The 25614-nt window shown below is 37.9% G+C and overlaps 1 protein-coding gene across 1 annotated transcript; it reads right to left on the bottom strand.

The window, feature by feature from the left end:
• Positions 1 to 849: 849 nt before the first annotated feature.
• Positions 850 to 24923, bottom strand: LOC114474335 (calpain-9-like). The gene is made up of 20 exons (XM_028464568.1): positions 24554 to 24923; positions 22292 to 22361; positions 19227 to 19345; positions 19026 to 19159; positions 17288 to 17459; positions 17090 to 17161; positions 16919 to 17010; positions 14178 to 14252; positions 12924 to 13084; positions 11832 to 11992; positions 11548 to 11756; positions 11036 to 11078; positions 10885 to 10959; positions 10749 to 10809; positions 8700 to 8764; positions 7819 to 7887; positions 6114 to 6192; positions 2789 to 2905; positions 1992 to 2050; positions 850 to 1130 (listed from the first exon to the last, which is right to left on the bottom strand). The coding sequence occupies exons 1-20, from the start codon at positions 24872 to 24874 to the stop codon at positions 1104 to 1106; spliced, it is 2181 nt and encodes a 726-aa protein (XP_028320369.1). The 5' UTR covers positions 24875 to 24923; the 3' UTR covers positions 850 to 1103.
• Positions 24924 to 25614: the final 691 nt, after the last annotated feature.

The following is a 25614-nucleotide window of genomic DNA, read 5'->3' as shown; positions in this document are numbered from 1 at the left end:
AGTCATTTTGTGTATTTTTTGTTGTCATTCTTGACTAGTTTTGTCATTTTGTGTGGTTTTTATGTATTCTTGCCATTATTTTGTGTATTTTTGCTGTCATTCTATATGTATCTTCGTCTCACTTTGTATAATTTTCTTTCATTTTTGTCTACTTTGTGTGTTTTGGAGTCATTGGTCATTTTTCTTTTGTGTATTTATGCATGCTTCAGAAATAATTTTCTGTATTTTTGTTGTCAATTTGTGTGTTTTTGGATTCAATTTATGTATTTTAGCTGTTGTTTAGTATGTTTTTTTTCCCTTCATTTTGTGTATTTATGCATGTTTAGGATGTTTTGATGTCATTCTTGTCTATTTTAGTCATTTTGTGTATTTCATGTGTAGTCTTGTCATCCATTTGTGTATTTTCTGTCATTCTGTGAGTTTGTTTTTTTTTTGTACATTTTGTGCATCTTTGTTGTCTTTTACTCCATTTTGTGTATTAAGTCATTTCATGTTTGTTTTTTTTTTGTTCTTTTTTTAATCATTTTGTGGGGTTTTTTAGTCATTGTAACTAATTTATTCCTAATAAAAAGATCAATTTGCAAATGTAATTATTTATTCTAAATTATGGAAAACAATAACGCAAAATCAGGCATTTTTAGTTGCCACAAATACACAAATTGGGCGTCACGTTCGACGCCTTTCACTCCTGGTCAGACATTTTCCTTTTTTCTTGTTCTGGTTTAATCAGTTTTTTTTTTTTTACACTATTGTAGATTTTTTGTGTTAGTGCTTTGCTTTGTTTATTTTATATAATTTATAACAACCTCAGACTTACACACATAAAAACAAACACAAACATAAGCACAGTTTCTTTTTAAAATCTTTAATATTTCTCTCTACATTTTACAGCCAGTGATGAGCTTCTCATAAAGCAAAGAAAAACAAAAAGCGAAAGTATAAAAAAGACGAGGGAAAAAGTCGCTGCAGACGATCCTGGTGAATCATAAGCTTGACCTTTGACCTCAGACGTTTCCACTTTTAGGTCACAGAGTCCAGCCTTCAAGCTCCGCTGAGCTTCTCACTTTCACAGCGTCATGGAAACAGGTCTGTCCAATGGCGGCTCAGTTGTACATGGTCATGTGGAGCCACTGGAACCAATCAGAGGACAGGACACATTTTTAACTGCTATTAAAGACAAAAAATAAATAATAACGCAACTGCTTCTTTTCAGACAAACAAACTGTGATTTGATGCCATTCTTTGTGATCAATGCTTGGACCACACATAAGAAACTGGTGGTCCAGGGGCCAAATGTGGCCATTGGCCATAAAAATTGGAATCCAAAAAGATGGAATATGAACAGAATCCACAAAAGAACCACAAAATCACATAAAGCGACAACAAAAACACACAGAACACCAACTAAAATACACAACATGACTCCAAAATCACACAAAAATCCTAAAAAACACACTAAAACACAACAATAAAAATACACAAAACAAGAACACTCAAAATTATTTAAACAAAAACAGAAAACAAAAAACAATAACAAAATCACAAAAAGTGAAAAATACACTAAATGATGAGAAAATTCCACCTAAACTACACAGAACCAAAAAAAAAGACACACAAAATGAACAAAAAACTAAAACAACAAATATACAGAAAACACACAAAAAACAAAAACCCACACAATGACAAAAACACACTAAATGACAACGTAAAACACATAAAAGGGAAAAGAAATCACTTAAAAATGACAAAACGTATAAGAAATGACAACAGAAATACACAAATGTCACCATTGTTATACAATGTACTGTATAAACGACAAGAAAATTCCATTTAAAATACACAGAACGAAAGAAAGAACAACCAATATACAGAAAATACGATAGTTGTTTCCTGTGTTAAAGCTCTGATTGGTGATGATTGTAAATGCTGACATGAATGTTGATCATGTGACCTGAGTCAGTGTGCATGTGCTGCAGGTGAAACCTACTGACCTGTTTGTAACTGACCGTCACCGTTCCCATGCCGACCATGTCAAAAGCCTGAAATTTATCTGCAAAGAAGGACAAAAAAAGATGATTAAATCTACAACTTTGATCACAGTGGGAACAAAAACATATGAAACGACATTTGTGTATTTCATGTCACTTTGTTGTCGTGTTAGTTTTGTGTATGAATGAATTGAATCATTTTGTGTATTTTTGCTGTTTTGAAAATATTTTTCAACGTATTTTTGCTGTTGTTTTGTATATTTTTGATATTTTTATGTATCTTTGTTGGTTTTTTTGTGCTTTTGTGGCCCTATTTTATATTTATGAACTGATTTTGTGTATTTTTGCTTTTTTTTTGTTCTCTTTCATTCTTTTTACATGTTTTTAGAGTCATGTGCATCTTCGTTTTCCTATTGAGCCTTTTCTGTACTTTTGTTATGTTTTTTTTTGAGTAATTTTGTGTATTTTTGCTGCTGTTTTGCATATTTTTCTTATTTTTGTTGTCATTTCGTTTATTTCTTTGTCATTCGTTATTTTTATATTTTTTAAATCTTTTTAGAGTAATGAGTATCTTCATTTTCCTTTGGTACATTTTTGTGTCTTTTAGTGTAAATCGCTGAGTCAGCGCAGTGAGTGTTCTGTCGATGTGCTCGACTGATTCCTTCACAATGGACGAGGAGGTCAACATAGACTGTGTCCTAGTTTATCTAAAAAGTCTAACTTTTACTAACAGAGGCTGATCATAAATAAATAATAAAAGTCACATGTCAGGTCAGAGAAACATCACTTTTATCTCTTACGTATCATACTCTCCAGTTTCATCAGCAGGTAGAGGAACCCTGGGAAACTGATGGTCATATCAGGCTCTGTGTACCTCAGACCCACCAACTGCATCACCAGGTCGTCCACTGAGATGCCTGTAACACAACAAACACACAATAATGAGTACACAACAAACACACAATAATAAAGACACAACAAACACACAATAATGAGTACACAACAAGTACACAATAATGAGTACACAAAAAACACACAATAATGAGTACACAACAAACACACAATAATAAAGACACAACAAACACACAATAATGAGTACACAACAAACACACAATAATGAGTACACAACAAACACACAATAATGAGTACACAACAAACACACAATAATGAGTACACAACAAACACACAATAATGAGTACACAACAAACACACAATAATGAGTACACAACAAACACACAATAATGAATACACAACAAACACACAATAATGAGTACACAACAAACACACAATAATGAATACACAACAAACACACAATAATGAATACACAACAAACACACAATGAGTATACAACAAACACACAATAATGAATACACAACAAACACACAACGAGTACACAACAAACACACAATAATGATTACACAACAAACACACAATAATGAGTACACAACAAACACACAATAATGAATACACAACAAACACACAATAATGAGTACACAACAAACACACAATAATGAATACACAACAAACACACAATAATGAATACACAACAAACACACAATGAGTATACAACAAACACACAATAATGAGTACACAACAAACACACAATAATGAATACACAACAAACACACAATAATGAGTACACAACAAACACACAATAATGAATACACAACAAACACACAATAATGAATACACAACAAACACACAATGAGTATACAACAAACACACAATAATGAATACACAACAAACACACAACGAGTACACAACAAACACACAATAATGAGTACACAACAAACACACAATAATGATTACACAACAAACACACAATAATGAGTACACAACAAACACACAATAATGATTACACAACAAACACAATAATGAATACACAACAAACACACAATAATGAATACACAACAAACACACAATAATGAGTACACAACAAACACACAATAATGAATACACAACAAACACACAATAATGAATACACAACAAACACACAATGAGTATACAACAAACACACAATAATGAGTACACAACAAACACACAATGAATACACAACAAACACACAATAATGAATACACAACAAACACACAATGAGTACACAACAAACCCAGGAGAGAGCTGTAGCCCCTCCTACTGGTCAGAATAATCTAAACACCAGCGTCACAAACACTCAATGCTCTAAAACAGGGATAGTCAATAGGTGGTTCGGGGGCCACACGATTTTAAAATTACACTAAAATACACAAAAGGACAAAAATGACAATAATCGACTCCAAAAATACACTAAATTTCACTAAACACTCACACAATGACAGAAAATACAAAACATGCTGACAAGAATACACAAAATGTCTCCAAAGCACAAAATAGGACAAAAAATACAAAAAATGACAGAATAACACACAAACATATGAAAAAACTAAACAAAATGACAATAGAATTATACAAGATGACAGAAAATTACTCCTTAAAACCCACATCAAACCCTTGTACTTTGTGTAATTATTTATGTGGTCCCCTGGAGTACACACTGCAGTACACACTACAGTACACACTGTACTATAGCGTGTACTATAGTGTGTACTATAGCGTGTACTATAGTGTGTACTATAGTGTGTACTATAGTGTGTACTATAGCGTGTACTATAGCGTATACTATAGCGTGTACTATAGTGTGTACTATAGTGTGTACTATAGTGTGTACTATAGCGTGTACTATAGCGTGTACTATAGTGTGTACTATAGTGTGTACTATAGCGTGTACTATAGTGTGTACTATAGTGTATACTATAGTGTGTACTATAGTGTGTACTATAGTGTATACTAAAGTGTGTACTATAGTGTGTACTATAGCGTGTACTATAGTGTGTACTATAGTGTGTACTATAGCGTGTACTATAGTGTGTACTATAGTGTATACTATAGTGTGTACTATAGTGTATACTAAAGTGTATACTATAGTGTGTACTAGTGTGTACTATAGTGTGTACTATAGTGTGTACTATAGCGTGTACTATAGTGTGTACTATAGTGTGTACTATAGCGTGTACTATAGTGTGTACTATAGCGTATACTATAGTGTGTACTATAGTGTATACTAAAGTGTATACTATAGTGTATACTAAAGTGTATACTATAGTGTGTACTATAGTGTATACTATAGTGTATACTATAGTGTGTACTATAGTGTGTACTATAGTGTGTACTATAGTGTATACTATAGTGTATACTATAGTGTGTACTATAGTGTGTACTATAGTGTGTACTATAGTGTGTACTATAGTGTGTACTATAGTGTATACTATAGTGTATACTATAGTGTGTACTATAGTGTATACTATAGTGTATACTATAGCGTGTACTATAGTGTGTACTATAGCGTGTACTATAGTGTATACTATAGTGTATACTATAGTGTATACTATAGTGTGTACTATAGCGTGTACTATAGTGTATACTATAGTGTATACTATAGTGTATACTATAGCGTGTACTATAGTGTGTACTATAGCGTGTACTATAGTGTATACTATAGTGTGTACTATAGTGTGTACTATAGTGTGTACTATAGCGTGTACTATAGTGTATACTATAGTGTGTACTATAGTGTGTACTATAGTGTATACTATAGTGTATACTATAGTGTATACTATAGTGTATACTATAGCGTGTACTATAGTGTGTACTATAGCGTGTACTATAGTGTATACTATAGTGTGTACTATAGTGTGTACTATAGTGTGTACTATAGCGTGTACTATAGTGTATACTATAGTGTGTACTATAGTGTGTACTATAGTGTATACTATAGCGTGTACTATAGTGTATACTATAGTGTGTACTATAGTGTGTACTATAGTGTATACTATAGTGTATACTATAGTGTGTACTATAGTGTGTACTATAGTGTATACTATAGTGTATACTATAGCGTGTACTATAGTGTGTACTATAGCGTGTACTATAGTGTATACTATAGTGTGTACTATAGTGTGTACTATAGTGTGTACTATAGCGTGTACTATAGTGTATACTATAGTGTGTACTATAGTGTGTACTATAGTGTGTACTATAGCGTGTACTATAGTGTGTACTATAGTGTGTACTATAGTGTGTGTGGTGTACCTGCAGCCTTCAGCGCTGGTGCCACCTCCTTGTACTCCAAGCGGTGAGTCTTGTTCTTATCAAACACCAAGAAGATGTCCTGAGGACACATGGGACAAAATAATAACATGTATAACACATTAATAACATTTACAGTGGGGCTAAAAAGTATTCAGTCAGCCACCAATTGTGTAAGTTCTCCTACTTAAAAAGATGAGAGGTCTGTAACTTTCATCATAGATAAACCTCAACGATGAGAGACAAAATGAGAATAAAATACATAAAATCACATTGTAGGATTTTTAATTAATTAATTGGTAAATCCCTCCGTAAAATAAGTAGTTGGTCATCTACAAACAGACCTGTAACTTCTTCTTTAAGAGGCTCCTCCTCCACTCGTTACCTGTATTAATGGAACCTGTTTGAACCTCAAACAGTCACACTCTAAACTCCACTAAGACCAAAGCGCTGTCAAAGGACACCAGGAACTAAAACCAGGCTGGTAGACTGGATCTACAGTAGGTAAACAGCTTGGTGTGAAGAAATCAACTATGGGAGCAATTATTAGAAAATGGAAGACATACAAGACAGTGATAATCTCCCTCCATCTGGGGCTCCAAGATCTCACCCCGTGGGGTCACAATGATCACAAGGTGAACAAAAATCCCAGAACCACACGTGTCCCGCTGCTTAAGCCACTACATGTCCGTGTTGCCCAGCAACAGCCCCAAAACATCACTGCTCTAGAGGAGATCTCCATGGAGGAATGGACCAACATACCAGCAACAGTGTGTGACTTACAGGAAACGTTTGACTCTGTCATTGACAACAAAGGGTACGTTACAAAGAACTGAGATTAACTTTTGTTATTGACCAAATACTTATTTTACACTACAATTTGCAAATAGCGTAGCCACTATGAGAGCAAGAGGCCCCTCCCAGCTCGGGCCTAATAACACAATAATAACATGTAAAATACAATAATAACTTTGTTATTAACACAATAATAACATGCATAACACAATAATAACATGTAAAATACAATAATAACATGTAAAATACAATAATAACTATGTTAATAACACAATAATAACATGTAAAATACAATAATAACTACGTTAATAACACAATAATAACATGTAAAATACAATAATAACTACGTTAATAACACAATAATAACATGTAAAATACAATAATAATTACGTTAATAACACAATAATAACATGTAAAATACAATAATAACTATGTTAATAACACAATAATAACATGTAAAATACAATAATAACTACGTTAATAACACAATAATAACATGTAAAATACAATAATAACTATGTTAATAACACAATAATAACATGTAAAATACAATAATAACTATGTTAATAACACAATAATAACATGTTAAATACAATAATAACTATGTTAATAACACAATAATAACTATGTTAATAACACAATAATAACATGTAAAATACAATAATAACTATGTTAATAACACAATAATAACATGTAAAATACAATAATAACTATGTTAATAACACAATAATAACATAGGTCATTACTTGTTAATGCTGTAGAATAGCAGCACATTTTGTTCTAAAAAGTTTGATTCTAATAAAAAAGCATTTAAAATGTTCAAAGATCAGAACTTTGTTAAAAATACAAGGTTGATTGTTTAATTTAAAATGGTGACATTTAACGCATGTTTGTGTTTTGGTGTGACTTTTACCGTCCACCTCCTGATTTTGTCCCACAGCAGCTGAAACTCAGGCCAGTTGAGGCGAGCGATGCCTTGACTCTACACACACACACACACACACACACACACACACACACACACACACACACACACGCACACACACACGCACACACACGCACACACACACACGCACACACACACACGCACGCACACACACACATGCACGCACACGCACGCATACACACGCACACACACGCACGCACACGCACGCACACACACGCACGCACACACACACACACACGCACGCATACACACGCACACACACGCACACACACGCACGCACACACACACGCACACACACGCACGCACACACACACACACGCAAACGCACACACAGGTCAAGGACAATATACAAACACCAAGGACTTGTTGTCATTTTCTATATTTCTGTTCTAGTTTTTAGTTTTGAGTCATTTTTAGTGTATTTCTGTTGTTGCTTTGTATGTTTTTTCTGTTATATTTGTGTCTACTTACAGTCATCTGTGTTTTTGGAGAAAATAAATTTGTTTTTTTTGTGCTTTCTTCTGTCATTTTGTGTATTTGTAATGTTGTTTTGTGCATTCTTTTGCTTATTTACTGTAATTTTGTGTGATTTGGGAGTCATTCTGTGTATATTTGTTTTGGTTTTGTCTCATTTTTAGTGTTTTTCACGGGTATTTTTGTAAATTTTTGTTTTTTGGGAGAAAATCATTTGTTGAAGTATTTCAGTCATTTTGTGTGTCTTTGAGTCCTTTTGTTCATTTATGGGTCGTCAGTTGACCATGACAAGGTTAAATAAGGTCACCTTTCAAAGAGACGCTTCAAACACACGCACACACACACACACACAGTGCTGTGGTTTTAAAGGATACATCCATGAGAACCACTAGACTCTTGCAGTGTTCCAAATCCAGGTTCTTCTCACTGCCAGCCAGCACTAAAGCACACAACACAACACGACACAACACGACACAACACAACACAACACAACACAACACAACACAACACAACACAACACAACACAACACAGCACGAGCACTGTAGTGACTTGTAAAGAAAATCAGCCACAAATATTTAGGCTACATATATAACCCTGGTTCTATGAGTAATATATGAGTGAGATGTCTCACTATGGGATCCAATCTCTGTCTGCATTCCTCAGAAGCATGATTTCAATCTGCCAATCCTGATTGGCCGGTGAAGCGCGTCCGTTCGCTAGGGAGGTCAGACGCGCACCATTCAAAATAAGCACCTTTTCTCCTTGTTCGAGCAAGAAGGGTAGTTTGGTGAGACATCTCACTCATATTACTCATAGAACTTTAGGTTATATACATAACCTAAAGTTCTATTTCATGATATTTCGCTCCATGGAGGACAAAGCGGAGCCAAAAATCTCTTAGGTAACAACGAGGGCATCCAGGATGTCGCTCGTTTCTTTGTCAGACAGTTTGGCCCGGTCGAGCCAGCGGGCTCATTCCAGAGCATTCTGCTCCCTCTCTGAGAGGTGCCTTAGCTTCCATCACCACGTGACAGCAGGCTGTCGAGGGAGCAGGTGAGCTGCAACAAGGGCTTCCACCAGCGGCATGCAAAGCAGTCCGAGGCTCTCCATCGCCTCACAGTCAGGGGGTGAGGCACCTGACACAGGGTTTTCATGGTGAACGGACAGGAAGGATTTGTCTCAGAGCGCCCTTCGAAAAGGGAAGCTTCTGTCCTTAGTAGCGGGACCTGGTGGTTTCAGTCACTACGACAGGCCACAGAATGGCCAGCCAAGCTGCAGCGCGTTTACACACTTCCACTGTGTCCAGGCTGGGAGGATAGGAGACGGGCGTAGAATCTTCCATTTCATCCTGGGAGGCGAAAAAGGCGGCAGGAAGCTCGCCCCGAGTTGGGGTGATGAAAGGTTAATCACGAGGACATCCTTGTGAAGCGGAGAGGGGGTCGCCAGGTCAAGCTGGGAACCCCAGCTGGAACCCTGAGCAGTCACAGTGTTCATCAGCGGAGTCTCTACTTCACCAGCCTCTACGGGGACGCCATGAGGAGGGAAGGAGTCCTGCTCCGACAGACAAACCTGGCATGCCAGCCTCCTGTGGAGGCTCCATGCGTTGAACACGGCGCAGAGGAAGGACGGATGTGCACACGGGCCCGTAGGCACCGAGGGCAGTGGAACCAAGACAACAGCGAGGTGTGCTGAAGTCAACGCACCGGCCTTGCGGCAAGGAGTGTGTAGCGAGGCTAACACCGGAGTGAAAGAGCCGCTGGGAACCAAAATGCGCCGAAGCAGCAGCATTGGAAGGAGCCGTTAGTCGGGACTGAGGCCCAGAATGAATGGTTCACGACCTTTCGGCAGTGAAGGACAGCACCTATCAAACAAAGCAAGGTAAGAGCTGTGTTTTTTCCATTTCTCGGCCTGTTGTGGACTAGAGCAGGCACTAGTTCTGCCAGCGTCCGTCGGCTAGAAAAGGAATCTGCCTGTGGACAGTAAAATTGGCAAAACATAAAAACGTGAGATAGCTGATGTTTGAATGGTGCGTGTCTGTCTGTAAAGGAGGTAGGTGCTTCCTAGCGGACAGACGCACTTCACTGGCCAATCAGGTTTGGCAGATTGAAATAATGTTTCTGAGGAATGCAGACAGAGGTTGCATCCCATAGTGAGACATCTCACGAAATATTATGAAATTTAAGTATATTTAATGTAAATTAAATAAAACAATTAAATGAAATAAATAAATAGATAAACAGATGAAAAGGGAAAAGAATAAATAGACAAAATTAATTAAAAGGATAAATAAACAGATTAAAAAAAATTAATAAATAAACATATTAAATTAAAAAGGAATAATAAAAAAAATAATTTAAAAAGTAATGAAATAAATGTACTAATACACACACACACACACACACACACACACACACACACTCACCTCCTCCCTGTATGGCCTCAGTCAGGAGTCTGTGGAGATGAACTGGTTTACAGTATCCTTTCTGAGAGAAACAATAGAGGAGTCAGTGTGTGTGTGTGTGTGTGTGTGTGTGTGTGTGTGTGTATGCTAAGCTCACCTTACTGCAGTGCTTCTTAAAAAGCAGTTTAACAGATTTAGACGACGGAAGAACAGCCTGATGAGGAAAGGACAGCTGAGGAAGAAACAGAGAGACACTGAGGGATGGATGGAGGGATGGAGGGATGAACTGATGGATGTAGTCAGCTGACCTCTTTTGCTGAGAGGCGTCGTGGAGATGGTTTCTGAGATGGCCTAGAAACACAAAGACACAAACACGTCATTTTACACTGTTCTGAGGATCACATGATTAACATTTAGATTAATGATCAGAACATTAAGAGGTTTTCTTTTTGTACATTTTTGTTTCATGTTGTGTATTTCTAGTCGTTTTGAGTGTTTTTGGAGTAATTTTGTGTATTGTTTTACTTTATTGTATTTTTTTTAGTTTTGTATATTTTTCTCCAATTTTGTATATTTATTTTCTCATTTTGTGTATTTCCATAGTCTTTTTTGCTGTTTTGTGTAGTTTTCTGTCCTTTTGTATATTTTTCTCTAATTGTTTTGTATTTTTTTAGCCATGTGTTGAGTAATTCTGTGTATTTTTGTTCTCTTTTTGTGTATTTTGAGGTTTGTAGGCCACGTTTGGATGCTCAGAGTGTTCAGTGGGGCTTTGGGGCTGGAAGTGCAAGGAGAACATGGAACCTCCACACTGGTGACTCACATGGCGGCGTTGCCCTGCCCCGTCAGCACGCGCAGCAGGAACGCCCCCTGCTGGTCGGGCTCAGCCGTGGACGGGATGATGATGTAGCGTCCCGGGGGCAGAAAACCACGGAGAACCACCTCCCTACGAGACGAGTACTGACGGGTGTAGAGCAGTGGGTGGAGCTTACCCAGCTCGTCAGCTGACAGGTATGTGTTGGTGGGATGGGCCTGGAGGGTCAGGGAATCACTCAGTATAAACCAGTGTGTGTGTGTGTGTGTGTGTGTGTGTGTGTGTGTACTCACACTGTAAACGTGCACTGCGATGGCGAGGTCGTTGCTGTTTCTTTTTCGTTGGTGTTTCTGCATCAGAGCCAGAACAAAGGAGCAGGTTTCCTTTGATCCTTCAGGCCCGTCGTCCACCTTAGACAGAACGAAGAAGAACTGCGGATTCTTCCAGAACTGACCTGTGACGTGATAGGGCCACATTTAGCACATGCACCTCACGCTGCCACCAGGGGGCGAGCACAACCAGCAAGATGGGGTTAAAATGTCTATTTTTGCATCGTTTTGACTAGAATAATGACCAATCTAAGCATTAACACAGGAAACAACAAATAATTAGTGTGATTTTGGTTGTTGTTCTGTAAATTTGTCTCTGATTTGTTGTTTTATGAATTTTTGTTGTGGTTTTGTGTGTTTTTGAAATAATTTTGTGTATTTCTGTTGTTGTTTCGTGTGTTTTTCTCTCATTTGGCATGTTTTTGTTGTTTTATGCACTTTCGTTGTTGCATTGTGTGTCCTTGGAATATTTTATTTTTGTATTCTGATGTTGCTTTGTGTGTTTTTGTCATTGTATTTTGTGTTCCTGGGCTAATTTCTTGTATTTTTTAAATGCTTTGTGTTTTTGTATATTTTTCTGTCCTTCTGTGTATTTTTGAATAAATTTTGTTTATTTCTAAAAATAATTTTGTCTATTTTTGTTTTTCTCTCATTTCTTGTGTTTTTGTCATTTTATGCATTTTTATTGTTGCTTTGTGTGTTATTGGAGTATTTTTATTCTTGTATTCTGATGTCGCTCTGTGTGTTTTTGATGTTTTCAGTGTTTTTGTTGTCATTTCAATCCAAATAAATATACAACATTTCAGAAAAATACACAAAATTACAACAAAAATACACAAATAGACCATTAAAATACAATAAAGACTACAGAAAAACAGAGAATATTACATCACAGGTATAAAAAGATGACAAACTCCTTTGTTGTTTCTTGTGTTATTGCTCTGATTGTTCATTATTCTAATGCTAACATGAACTTTGATCATGTGACCCTCAGATCACAGTTGTGTGTCCTTGCTGTGATACTAGTTGTGTACCTCTGGTCTGAGTTGCTGGTACCTGCTTGCACTGGTCCTCCTGCTGAGATGGATGGAACCCAGTTTCCATGGTGTGTGATGCAGCTCAAGGGAACAATGCTGGATCCCGTTTCACCGACCGACTCCGTCAGGTAACAAACCTCCATCATCTCAAAGTATTGACGGAAGTCCGCCACCGACATCCTGAGGAATCGCAGCACATGTGACTGATGTGTTTTTAATCCAGAAACTATACGTACATAAAGTAAAGTAACGTGTGGCGTTCCCCAAGGCTCTGCTCTAGGACCTCAACTGTTCTACAAAGACCATCTTCATGTTGGTGAAGCTTTGCAGACAACATATTTACCTTTAAATATCTAAAGGGGAGATTATGGACTCAGAGGAATAACATTTTTTAGTCTATGAAATTCAATCTAAAACTCTTTTTGTTGCTATTCTTTAAAGGTGCAGTCCGCAACTCCCAGATTCCTCTCTCCCCCTCCCTCCCCGCTGCTCTCTTGCCCTGCCTCCAAACTTTCCAAAGTTCCTCCCTCAGAGGAGCTAACAAGCTAACGTTAGACAGACAGGAACATCACAATAATATAACATGGTCTGTTAAAAGCATATTACTGCAGCGCTTCTCTCTATGTGTACACACCTCAGCAGCAGCCGCAACAACACAGTGTCACTTACAGCAGCCACACGTAGGCTGCTGCACACACATGAACAACACATGAACTACAGATTTCTAGTGTAACAATTACAAATCAATCATAATGTAAATCAAGCAGCAGTAATTACCTTTCAAGCAGAAAAGTTACTAATTCCATCTTCTACTCCTCCAGACCATACACTGTAAAAAAGATGGTGCTCTCGCTCCGGGAAAGGGGCGGGGCCTGTGAGCTATCTGTCAGACAGCCCATCAAACACAATCCTGGCACTGATTGGTTCTTTTTGCTTGGTCGCGGTGCATTCTGACAATCTGCCAAAGGCTGCAGGAGCAGCAGGGGGCGGGGCTCAATGAACCTGTTTTTTTTCACATAAACTACACGTTTGATGTAAAGCTGTCCTTACATAGTGACAGCTTTAGCTAACATGACAAAAAAGTAACTTTTATAAGAGTTGCAGACTGCACCTTTAAGTTTTAGGTGTTTTTTTTTTAAATGTAATAAAAAGAGCTCAAGAAAAAAGAAAATAACGCTCAGTGAGGATGGCCTTGTGATATACCGGTGAGCTGTGATAGGCTGATGGCCTGTTTTTAAAAAAAATGTATTTAATGGGCTCAACCCAAACTCACCAGAACTCGCCCTCATTCCGGCGAACCCTGCCCAGTCTCCTCTGCTCCTCTGGGCTCACCTTGTTCCACTCTGGACTGGAGACAGAAGGAGAACTTCCAGTCAGTGGGCGGGGCTTGAGAGGGAGGATGTGTGTGTGTGCGTGCGTGTGTGTGTGTATGTGTGGTTGCTGATCTTCACATCATGTCACATTCTATCAAAGTGCTCCAGAGGAAGGAAAAGCAGAGAACCAGAGACAATGGCACAATATTCTTTCAGATCAGTCATGGGAAGAGGGAAGTCCTTACATTCATGACACAAAAGGACTTAAAAATACACAAAATGACCCAAAAATGCACAAAAGGACAGAGAAATTCACTTAAGCACTTCAAAAAGTAACAAAAGGACTTCAAAAACACAAAAAATTACAGAATAATACACAAAAAACAACAAAAAGACACCCAAAACCAAGAACATCAGAAACACAGAAAAATGACTAAAAAACACACAAAAAAGTAAAAAGAAATACAGAAAAAACTTCAAAAACACAAAAAATGAGTGAACAGGACAAGAAATATACACAAAATTACTCCACAACAAAAATGACTAAAAAAACACACAATACACAAAACGACACCAAAAATGTACTAAGTACATCCAAAAACACACAAAATGACAAAACACTCAAAAACTAAACAAAAATAGAAAGATTACTACAAAAACACAAAAAGTTATAGAAAAATGCACAGAATTACTCCAAAAAAACACAAGACAACTACAGGAAGATATAAAATAACACAAAACAGAAAAAAGCTGTACAAAAGGTCAACAAAAATATTTTTAAAAACACAAAAAAAGATCAACATAAAAACAAAAATGACTCCAAAGACCAAAAATGATAACAAAATATAAAAACTTGTGTTAAAGCTCAGGTTGGTCATTATTCTAAATGCTGATATGTTGATAATGTCAGATTATTAAAAAAACAACATAAAGATGTGCACAGGACACGCCCCCACAGACCTGAGGCTTTTCTTTGTCTTTATGATTTCTATAAACACTGAGGTCATTGTGTTTACATTCTAATGGTTTTATTCATGCTCTGCTTTAGGAACAATAACATAAATCACTTTTATTGAGCCTTTTTGGCCTTAATAACAACATTTTCTCTCCTTTTCTGTGTAAATATAGGTGAGGAAGTAGAAAGACAGGTTGTATATTTACCAGTGTTGGGAACGTTACTTTAAAAAAGTCATTAGTTATAGTTACTCACTACTTGTTCCAAAAAGTAACTGAATTACTCTATAATAAAAGTAACTCATTACCAAGTAAAGTAACTGTGTTACTGTTAAAAAAAAAGATGCCAAAGAATTCATATTTTTTAGATGTGTGTGTCATTGTGAGGTGTTTCATTAAATATGAGTTGTTTACAACAGATGTGGACAAAGTCTTCACTCCTGGATATAATGAACACTTCACATGTACGTTCATGTCTTTGACCATAATTAATATAAAGTAGTGTTTATATCGTTACCTTAAAAATGACAACTTTTCATCAGATTGTTCCACGCTCACCATCTCTGCTGAGTCATCACATCTGTAGTGTGTGTGTGTGTGTGTGTGTGTGTGTGTGTGTGTGTGTGTGTGTGTGTGTGTGTGTGTGTGGTGTGTGTGTGTGCGTGTGTGCACGCGCTGACACGTGTGTAAAAACACTAGCTCTGATTGGCTACCATGGAACATGACGCCGCCTTAGCCAATCCTAATCGCTCACCTTGTTTTTAACCCGCCTCCTCACTACAGCTGTGTATGAATCCAGGGACGTTTTCAGATCAGTTTATTCAATCAATACATGTAACGCACCACATTTAACGTTCAGTAACGATAACGGCGTTGTAACGGCAGAAAAAGTAATTAGATTAACCCGTTACTGAAAAACAAAAAAACGCCGTTATTTTAAACACCGTTATTCCAAACACTGATATTTACTGATGTATAAACTTCACTGGCTGATCCAGATCAACATGTGCTCACATATTGATCTGGAATTGATGTAAACAAAGGCAGAAAGTCTGAGTCTGGCTTTGATTGGCTTCTATTTGTACGTTGGTTTGAAGAATCTGCTTTAGTTTTCTGTAAATCCACATAAAGTCTGTTCTTCATATGTCAGACTCTCTGATATCACAAATACAATGAAACGTCCCGTTACACAAGGAGGTTAGTATTGTTGTTCTGTACTCCTTTTTATGAACACATCTGTTGCAACAACAACACATTTCCAGCAAAATGCATTAAGATTTTTACTAAAATTGGTCACAAAATATAAAAAATTTTGAAGTGGGGACATTGTGTAGCAGCTGCTCCTGGTTGTCGTTGTGTATGAAAGTGGAGCGTTAGCGACGTTGTGTTTGTTTGTAAAATGACAGTTTTCTTTCAGTTCCTATCCAAACTATTGTCAGACTCTGTGCTCGTATTGCTTTCCTTCCCATCAAAGGGAAACCATATTTGATTTGTGCATTTTAGTTCATTTTGCATGTTTTAGAGTCATTCTGTGTATTTTGCTTTCATTTTGTGCTTTTTAAAAATTTGATTTGTGTATTTTATTTCATTTAGCGTGGTTTTAGTCATTCTGTGCACATTTTCTTGGTTTTTGGAGTAATTTTATGTATTTTCCTTTGTGTAGTCTGGGTAGGAACCACAGCCCCGCCCCTCCTAACCTAAAGCCTAAAGCCTGACAAACACGTGGTTGGTGTGTAGTGCTACGAACCCTTTCAGGTCACTCCAGGGCCCCTCCCACTCCGTGTTGCCCCAGGGGTTGAGAATCCTCACTAAATACTCTGACCCGTAGGTTGTCGCCACCTGACGGAAGAAGAAAAGGAAAAGGCTGAAGTCTCAGTGATTATTTCTTGGTGTTTCGTGTGTGCGTGGGGACTGTTACCTTCTCCACTGCAGTCAGAGAGTAAGCGTGTCGGTACATGATCCCCATCACGTTCCTTTCCTCCAGAGAACCCTGAGGACACAACAAATCCACCAAAGCCGCCCATGGTCAGGGGTGTGTGGTGTAAAGGGCAAAGCTAATGACTGGTTCCCATTGACTCAGGTATTAAAAATATGGCTGGACACGCCCTCCCTCTACCTGACAGTTAGCACAGTTGATTAGCGCTCCTTTAGCTAGCAGATTTCTGAGGAATGACGGCATGTCACTGGGCATGGCGGAGATCTTCAACACCTCTGTCACGCCACCTGTCATGTCCACCATGGCTTCATGAGGAAGGCCCATATCCAGGGCACGGTAGCCCCCCTTCATCCTGGGACAGAGAGGAGAGCAGGGACAAAAGGCTAATTCAGTTTCAGGGTCATAGGTAGAGTCGACTACTGTCATTCATTTGACATTTTATGTGCTTCATAGAATGAATGTAAACGTGATGGTTAGTAATGCTAACGTTAGCCACACTGGGAGATGCATTAGGGTCATTCCATGTCATTTCAACACATTTTCAGGACATCCCACACAATTGTTCCTCTATAATTCAATAAGCACATTGTAAAATTCTAGTTTTTTTTAAATTTGGCCTATTTAGTGAGGGGGAGCATGTGGCAATTTTTCTTCTATTTTCCATTTCCAAAGCATGGATGTGATTTCTGCAATTTATGAAAATCAGAATGTTTTTGGAAAAACAATTCAAACAAAGTTACACTGGGATTTCTCTGAGATACAGCAGAGATACAATTTCCAGAAAACCAATAGTATATTTTTGAAATTAAAATTCCACACATACATTTTAGTGGTTGAAATTAATTCCTTAAATTATGAAGAACCAATGCATATCTGTAACTAATGATTAGTGATGTGAACAGTCTATGTTCATAGCTCTAAACTGATCACATTACAGGGAGCTGAGACATATGCTAAGTAGTTTACTGAACATGTTCCAGACCCAAACACACACTGACTATTTAGAGGAGCTGACATGTCCACCAGATAGGATGTATAGCAGATCTATGTCTATATTCTGAGAGAGTAGGTGGAGTTTATTACTATACCATATTTACCTTTCTATGTGATAGAGTTACAGATGTTATGGCCATTTTTATATTCATCATCATATCGTCAAATGTATGTTCATGTGTACAATTTGTCATGTTTTAATACATGATGACTCCATTACTCTTTACACTTTTGAACAGCTGAATCATGATTAAACAGTACAGATCGTATTGTACTCAGTGCAGCACAGAGGCTCTGCTCACATGCAGATATACACGAACGCACACACTATCAAGGACAGATAAGAGTGGCGCCAAATCTTCCTCATAATATAAACGTCTTCATCATCCTCAAATGTTTCCACTGTTGCATCTGACTCCCCCCTTCTCCTCTGCCTCAGGGTGGAACTTCTTATGTTATCTATATAAAAGCTTAAGCTGTGAAACGGTCAGGGGGAGCGGCTCGATCATCGGACGTCCGCCAGGACGGTCACTAATTTTTGTTTCACTTTGTTCCATCTTTGTCCTTTTTTTTTAATTTAGTTTTAGAATAAACTTTTTTATAAAATCATCAATGCTCCGACTGGACTCCATCATTCAACCAGAGCAATAAATCATGTCTCCAAATGAGGTCAACCGCAAATTCTGCCGTAACACAGACATATTGGAAGATGCAAGTGGTGAAAAGGGTTCAAAGTGTCAATATTGGAACATTTAGTTTAAACTGGCAAATAATGGGCGTGACAAATGGTGAATGTGTTTAAATTGGTAAAAATAAGCACTAAATATTTTGAAAAGAGGTTAAAAGTGTCAATAAAGAAAGGGTTTATAAGTGCTGAAAATGTGCAGAAAAGACATTTAATGAGAGTAAAGTAGAGCCCACTCACTTGGCGTAGGCCTTTTCCAGCAGAGCGCTCCAGAACTCGTGTTTCTGTGGTGAGCTGAGGTAGATCAGCCTGTTGTCCTCCGTGGGTAAAAGGTCATCGATACGAACCTCCTCCCACTGACCGTACTGCCAGAACTGCACAGGGGGCGGGCATTAAATGTGATATTTAAAAGTGAATTTTCCTGAAACAGTTTTCACACACCCTGAAGATGAAGCTGCCGTTGTATCCGTCCTTGAAGGTTTGCTCCAGAGGAACCACCTTCTTCAGCAGAGATCGGTGGATGGAGAGGGACGCAATGGCAGAAAGCAGCCAGCAGTCGTCTGTAGTAGAGGTGATATCAGCAGATATCAACTAATCATCATTTTTACTCTTTTTCTGCAACTACACCAAACTCACCAGATTTCAACCTATTTTCATCACTTTTTCTTGCCATATTTTTGCTCCTTTTCATGTATTTTTGCTACATTTCTCTCATTTCTGACACTTCATCACATTTTTTCCACATGGTGGTGTCTTTTCACCATAATTCATGCTTATTTTTTTCCAATTTGGCCACATTCACAACTTGTCATGTCCAGTATTTGCCAGTTTAAACTAATTGTTTCAACTTTTTAAATTAAATTACCCTGTTTCTGGGGTGGGATTAGTGCACAAAATGAGACGATGCGCCTTTTTCTCCTGCTTCTTTTCTTTATTCTGCATCTTTCTTGAAATACAGTTAATTATATAAAATACAGTGTGTAGTGTTTTAATTTGGAAAAAGAATAATATTTAAAACGATTCAAAAATTTATTTTTAAAACATTCCAGGAAACCCCACATGGGGTCACAACCCCAAGGTTGAAAAACCCTGCTTTAACCAGCGTGAGATTCATGAACGGAAATCTCACAGACATTAATTTGAGCAGCTAATCACTGGTCCTGCTCTAACATGAAGTCGACTGGTTTTCCCGTCAGCAGCAGAAACATGACTGAGCATGTGTGACTCACATTAAATCACATTAAACCTGGCAACGCAGCAACGATACAGAGTAGCTCCTAAACGGTGACGTACACGTTTATACGTGCATAGGTCACATGGTCTCACCTAATAGACTGTTTATAGAACGTTTACAGCAATGTTTATCTGTTTAATACAGGGACAGGAAACTGGGGACCCTAGGTCTAATTTTGTGTGGCCCCTAAAATAAACGTACAAAATGATTTCAAAAAACATTATGAAAGACAATTAAATGAGAAAAAAATACACAAACTTACACCCAAATTACACACAACGTCTAAAATACACAAAATGTATTGAGAAAAAATAATTCTGTCACAAAATGACAGAAGAATAAGAAGATAATCCAAAAATATACAAAACACCAACTAAAATACACAAAACGACAATGAAACTACACAAATTGACTTGCACAACACACAAACCAGCAACCAAACTACGCAAATTTAATCCAGACGTACAAAACAATAACAAAAATACACCGAACGACAACAAAAACACACACACAATTATGCAAAATATTAAGGCCAGTGTTGCCGGATTTTCCTGCATTTTATGAGATTTTGAGTTTTAAACACACTTTTCGGGCAGGGAATCATCTGCTGTATCTGGCAACATGGGTTGACAACAATAAATGTCAGCGTCAGACAGTACATTATATTATATATATATATATATATATATATATATATATATATATACACTGTGTGACATGTTAGTGCTGTTGTGTTGTCATGTGCATCAATGCAAAAAAGATCATGATGATTATCATGTACACGTGCACACCTCCAGTGCAGAGCGTGCACGCTCATCACACACTGAATAAGATCCTCTGCAGTCGGGCTCGTCTGCGTTATTATAGCTTATGTCATTTCTGTAATTATAGAAAATTACAGTTAAATATTTTAACCGCTCCTTGAAACATGTCACATGACTGACTTCACTCTAAACATATTATTACTAGCACACATTACACACACCTGGGTACTGTTCACCCCCTACACATCTGTAAACACAAACTTAATCCTAAAGGGGGTGTACTATAAATCTAGATGAACTCTTATCACGCTAACTTCAGGATTTAATCAGTGTGTGCTGGACTACAAAGCTCACTGGAGCTTAATCACTATGGTAACTAATGCTACACAGCTAACCTGGTTGTGACCAGGTTTTTCTCTGGCTTGGATGTTAGCGAGTCCTAAAGCCCCGCCTCCTGACCAATCAGATCTCTTAGAAAATGACCTGCCCATTGTTAGATGATCCTGGTTGATGCAGATCTAACAGCTGAGTTTATAAAGAAGATTATTAATTATGAATTAATCATTTCATTTACCGATGACATCATTTAAGAAAGATATAGATTTATATCTGATGGACTGATCTACAGTCAGCTGATGAAGCCTGTGTGTAGATTTGTGTGCACAGACGGGTGAAGTCATTAATTCATTCATTCATACGTTATAGTGAGGCTGACATCATCATCATCAGGAACATACTACAGTAAACAATGTGTTCTCATCCCAGTGTGTGATAAATAGATCTACATGAATAGAAACACGTGTGTGCTGTAATAAAGTTTAACTGCAGAGCGCTGTCTGTTTATCATCTAATAGATTAAAATCATAAATAATCTCACACTTTTACACATTAACAGTATCAGCAGCTTCCTGTCTGAGTTCTATCATTCCTGTCTTTTCTGTAACAACAGGGTTGTTTTTGGTCTGAATTATGGATTTTAATTATTTATCATTTTAAACTTCATCAACCTGGTCAGTACCAAGTTATGAAGTGGATCAGATCTGATCGAGTATAAAAGCTCCGCCTCCTGCTTCACTGTCATCATGGATTTATATTAATTATATTTATTTAAGATCATAATCTGTTCATTCATTCATTGTAAAGACGCTCAGTCTAACAGTTCTCTCCATTGATTGGTCAGATGCTGCATTCTCCACCTCTTTCATGTGCACGAGCACGTAGCGAGGCTGTAATAAATTAGCGTGTTGTGATCATAGGTGATGACGTTGGTAGTACAGTCTGTCTGACAGGGAACGTTTGGTTAGTTAAAGCCAGCTAACGTAGATTAATCTAATCTAGATTAGTAACATAGAGCCAAAATGTCTCAAAATAAACCTTTACCTTTAATGTATATGAACGTGTCCTGCTTTTAAAACATCCTCACAGGTCAGATCTATCAGTCATCACAAAGGTGATGCAGCATCTTCTCATGTCTGATCTGATCTGATCTAATCTGATCTGTCACTCACTGAGTTTTCCCTGACGGACGTCCAGTCTCGTCGCTCCATCCACGATGAACTGTGGCGACGCACAGAGTTCCTGTAGAACACACAGAGGTAGAGAACATGGTACATTTTATCACAAACGTGATCGGATCTGATCTGAGGGTCACATGATCAACATTCATGTGATCATGTGACAAGATGAGAAACGTTCTCATCTTGTCTGCACTACTACTGTATGTATGGTTGGCAAAATGACAATAAAGCTCGATTTGATTTGGTGGTCATCTACGTGCACAGCCACAGTGAACTGGTTAGACTGGTTAGTATAAGCATGGCTCTGTCTCTGTGCACATGCAGACATGATCTGTTCCTTTGTTTACTGTTGTCTTTGGCTTATTTCCTGATTCTGTCAGGACAAGGACACGCCCCCTTTAGGTTACCTATGTTATGTAGGCTCCGCCTCTGTCTCCTGTGCTATTACTCTCACTTTTGTTCATGTTTCTAAGGTTGAATATCACCTTTAGTTTAACCCTCATCCCTATTGCTGAGTTTGTTTCCTTTTTGATTCCAAAGGATGACACATCAAAAGCTCAGTGTTAGCATGTTTACAGGATTGGCTTTAGTGAACAAACAGAGCAGCCATCTTTAAACGTTATGATACCAACAGCCAATAGGGTGACATTTCACATTAGCTCTATGTTAGCAACGTTAGTAAATAAATAAACAATATCAGACATGGGAAACTGTGGCCCTCAGTCTATTTCTGTGCAGCCCTAACACCAAATACACAAAAATTGTTGTAAAAACATACAAAACAACAAGAATAAAAGAAAATAAAGAAAATCACAAATAACTCCAAAATCACATAAAACAACCAACAAACCAAACAATATGACTTTAAACACATAAAATGACAACAAAAATACACAAAGTGACTCCTTTCCTAAAAGCGTAACATTGTCCAAAATGCCTCCACTGGAGATAAGAGGCTCCGCCCAACTCAGGTAAACACACGTGTCCTGATACTTTATTCTGTTTATATTATTGTAATCTTTGTGTGTGTGTGTGTGTGTGTGTGTGTGTGTGTGAACACACTGAGCCTGGAGCTTCTCTAGGAGGAGGCAAACAAGGCGAGAGATCCCATAATGCACCACTGGCACTCAGCCAGTGTTTGTACTCTCTGTAAGGGGGCGGAGCAGAAATCATATATGCAAATTTACAAAGATAATGGATCTTAATCCAGGTAAATTAATGTTTGATAGTGACACGCCCACGTGTTTCAGTGACACTGACATTTCTGCATCTAGATGATTTGCATCTCCACCAACCTACTCAGTCTGTTTGTGTGGAATTTGCATGTTCTCTGATGTTCTCTGATGTTCTCAGGTGTGTGTGTGTGTGTGTGTGTGTGTGTGTGTGTGTGTGTGTGTGTGTGTTGTTGTCTCCCTCTGAGTGTAACCAAAGTCTGTTCCTGGAGAGCTTCTGTCCTGCACGTTTTAGATTCACTACAGCTGATTGTACGACATGCAGAACAGGAGCTCTCCAGGACTGAGCTGGGATAGAGGTGAGCAGAAGTCATTAATAATACATGTGATATAACAGGACTCACATCACGTGCACACATCATTTGATTGAAATTGGACATAAAAGAGGAGTTAAATGAAATGAATTGATAATTATCCAACCTTATTGTTAGTCCTTTCTGTTTGTTTTAACAGTAACTATGAGTTAGAAGATGAGTTTGAAACATTTTCCTGTTCAACGAGTCAGACCAACACTAAAATTGTCCAGGTCACACATTTACAGTAAGAACTACAGGTGGGAAAATATCAATTCACATTCATCTCTTTATTTTCTGACCCACGGGGTCTGCTGGTGCCTATCTCCAGCTCTCATTGGGCATTAGGATGGGTACACCCTGGACAGGGCAAAACACACACTTAATAACTTCAAACATACACAGCATAAAACATAACAATCCTAAAACTATAAAAACAACCAAAGATAACAATAAAAACATGAAAGATAACAATCCTAAAATGAATAAATATTTAAAAGCTCATTTGAAAAGATGGGTCGTGAGCCTGTGACGTTCTCTGTGTCCTTGAGATGATTTACTGTATATCAGTAGTTTCATCTTGTAGTTAACTGCTTAATACAGTGTACTGCTGTTGGTACACGAACCCCAGGTTAGGGATCCCCTTTCTAGCTTCTTATTCCCGTTTATCAGGGTCGCGGGGGTCTGCCGGTGCCAAATTATTACTATTATTATTAATAATACTTTACCTTTGGTCGCTTCCACTGGACCCCGGAGCTCATCTCCAGCTCCCCCAGAGGGAAGTGGTAGTCCACGAACAGCCCGTCCCGGCCACTCGTGGTCACGTCCCCGGTCTCTGGAGGCAAGTCTCCGTCCATCAGTTCCGACAACCAGCGGCGGGACTGGGAGCCCAGCAGCTCGTCAGAGCACACCGAGTCCGAGTCCACGTTCAGGTCCAGGTCCAGGTCCAGGTCCAGGTCCTCCAGCGGAGAGGTCAGAGACCCCTCAGAGGAGGGCACGCTCAGCTGCGTCATCACGTCCACGACCCCGGTGCACTTTAACAGCGACATGTTTGTGTATCCGTCTGTAACCGACCGTCTACGAGCCCGCCACGCCCGCTGCTCAGGTAAGGTCAGGTCACGTGACAGCGAAGCAGGTAAACACGGACTGAGGGCGTGGTCTGCTACAGCTTAGTTTAAAATCAGCTTTTTCGGCTTCATTTTAATAAAATTAGTGAAATAAATAAAGCAGTTTTTCAAACGAAAAAACTGTTACCAAAATAAAAGCATGTGTCCGGAAGTTTTACATTAAAAAATCTTTGTAACAAGTACATTTTCTTGACTGTGGAATAAAATAATCAATGTTTAGTGTTTATTTTCAACATGTGTGGAAACCCTGAAGTGACTCATCATAAATTGCAGGAACAATGTTGTCCTCCATCTGCACCGTAATTGTATAAAATATATAAATAAATAAATATATTAAAGTGTTTAAGTTAGACTGCAAAGTGCATTATTGGCGTTCTGACGTCATCTGCTGTTCACCACTGGTTTTGTGTCTATTGCCAATGTGTGTGAGTAATAAAATACAATTAAAAACCCTTTGTACACATTATTTAAATCTTTTGGTTTTAACACTAAAAAACACCCATGTTAAAAATTTAAAACTATTTAAAAACAATGAACCTTTTACTGGTGAATAAGTTCCATTTATTTGTAATTTTTGCTGTTTTGCCATGTCAAAAAATAAAACAGTCACTGCTATTATTGTGAAAAGGTTAAACGGGTAGTTATGGTTTAGATGTTGCACG

The sequence above is a fragment of the Gouania willdenowi genome, chromosome 13 (genome assembly GCF_900634775.1).
Source record: "Gouania willdenowi chromosome 13, fGouWil2.1, whole genome shotgun sequence".
Lineage (NCBI taxonomy): Eukaryota > Metazoa > Chordata > Actinopteri > Blenniiformes > Gobiesocidae > Gouania > Gouania willdenowi.
This window is presented reverse-complemented; position numbering and strand designations above follow the sequence as displayed.

Excerpts from the sequence above, each read along its gene's own strand:
- LOC114474335 (XM_028464568.1), bottom strand. The coding sequence starts at position 24,874 with ATGTCGCTGTTAAAGTGCACCGGGGTCGTGGACGTGATGACGCAGCTG. Across the intron at positions 11,993-12,923 it reads AGGAGGACCAGTGCAAGCAG|GTCAGTTCTGGAAGAATCCG; the intron begins GTACCAGCAACT and ends ATCACGTCACAG. Across the intron at positions 8,765-10,748 it reads TGAGGCCATACAGGGAGGAG|TGCTGGCTGGCAGTGAGAAG; the intron begins GTGAGTGTGTGT and ends TGTGTGCTTTAG.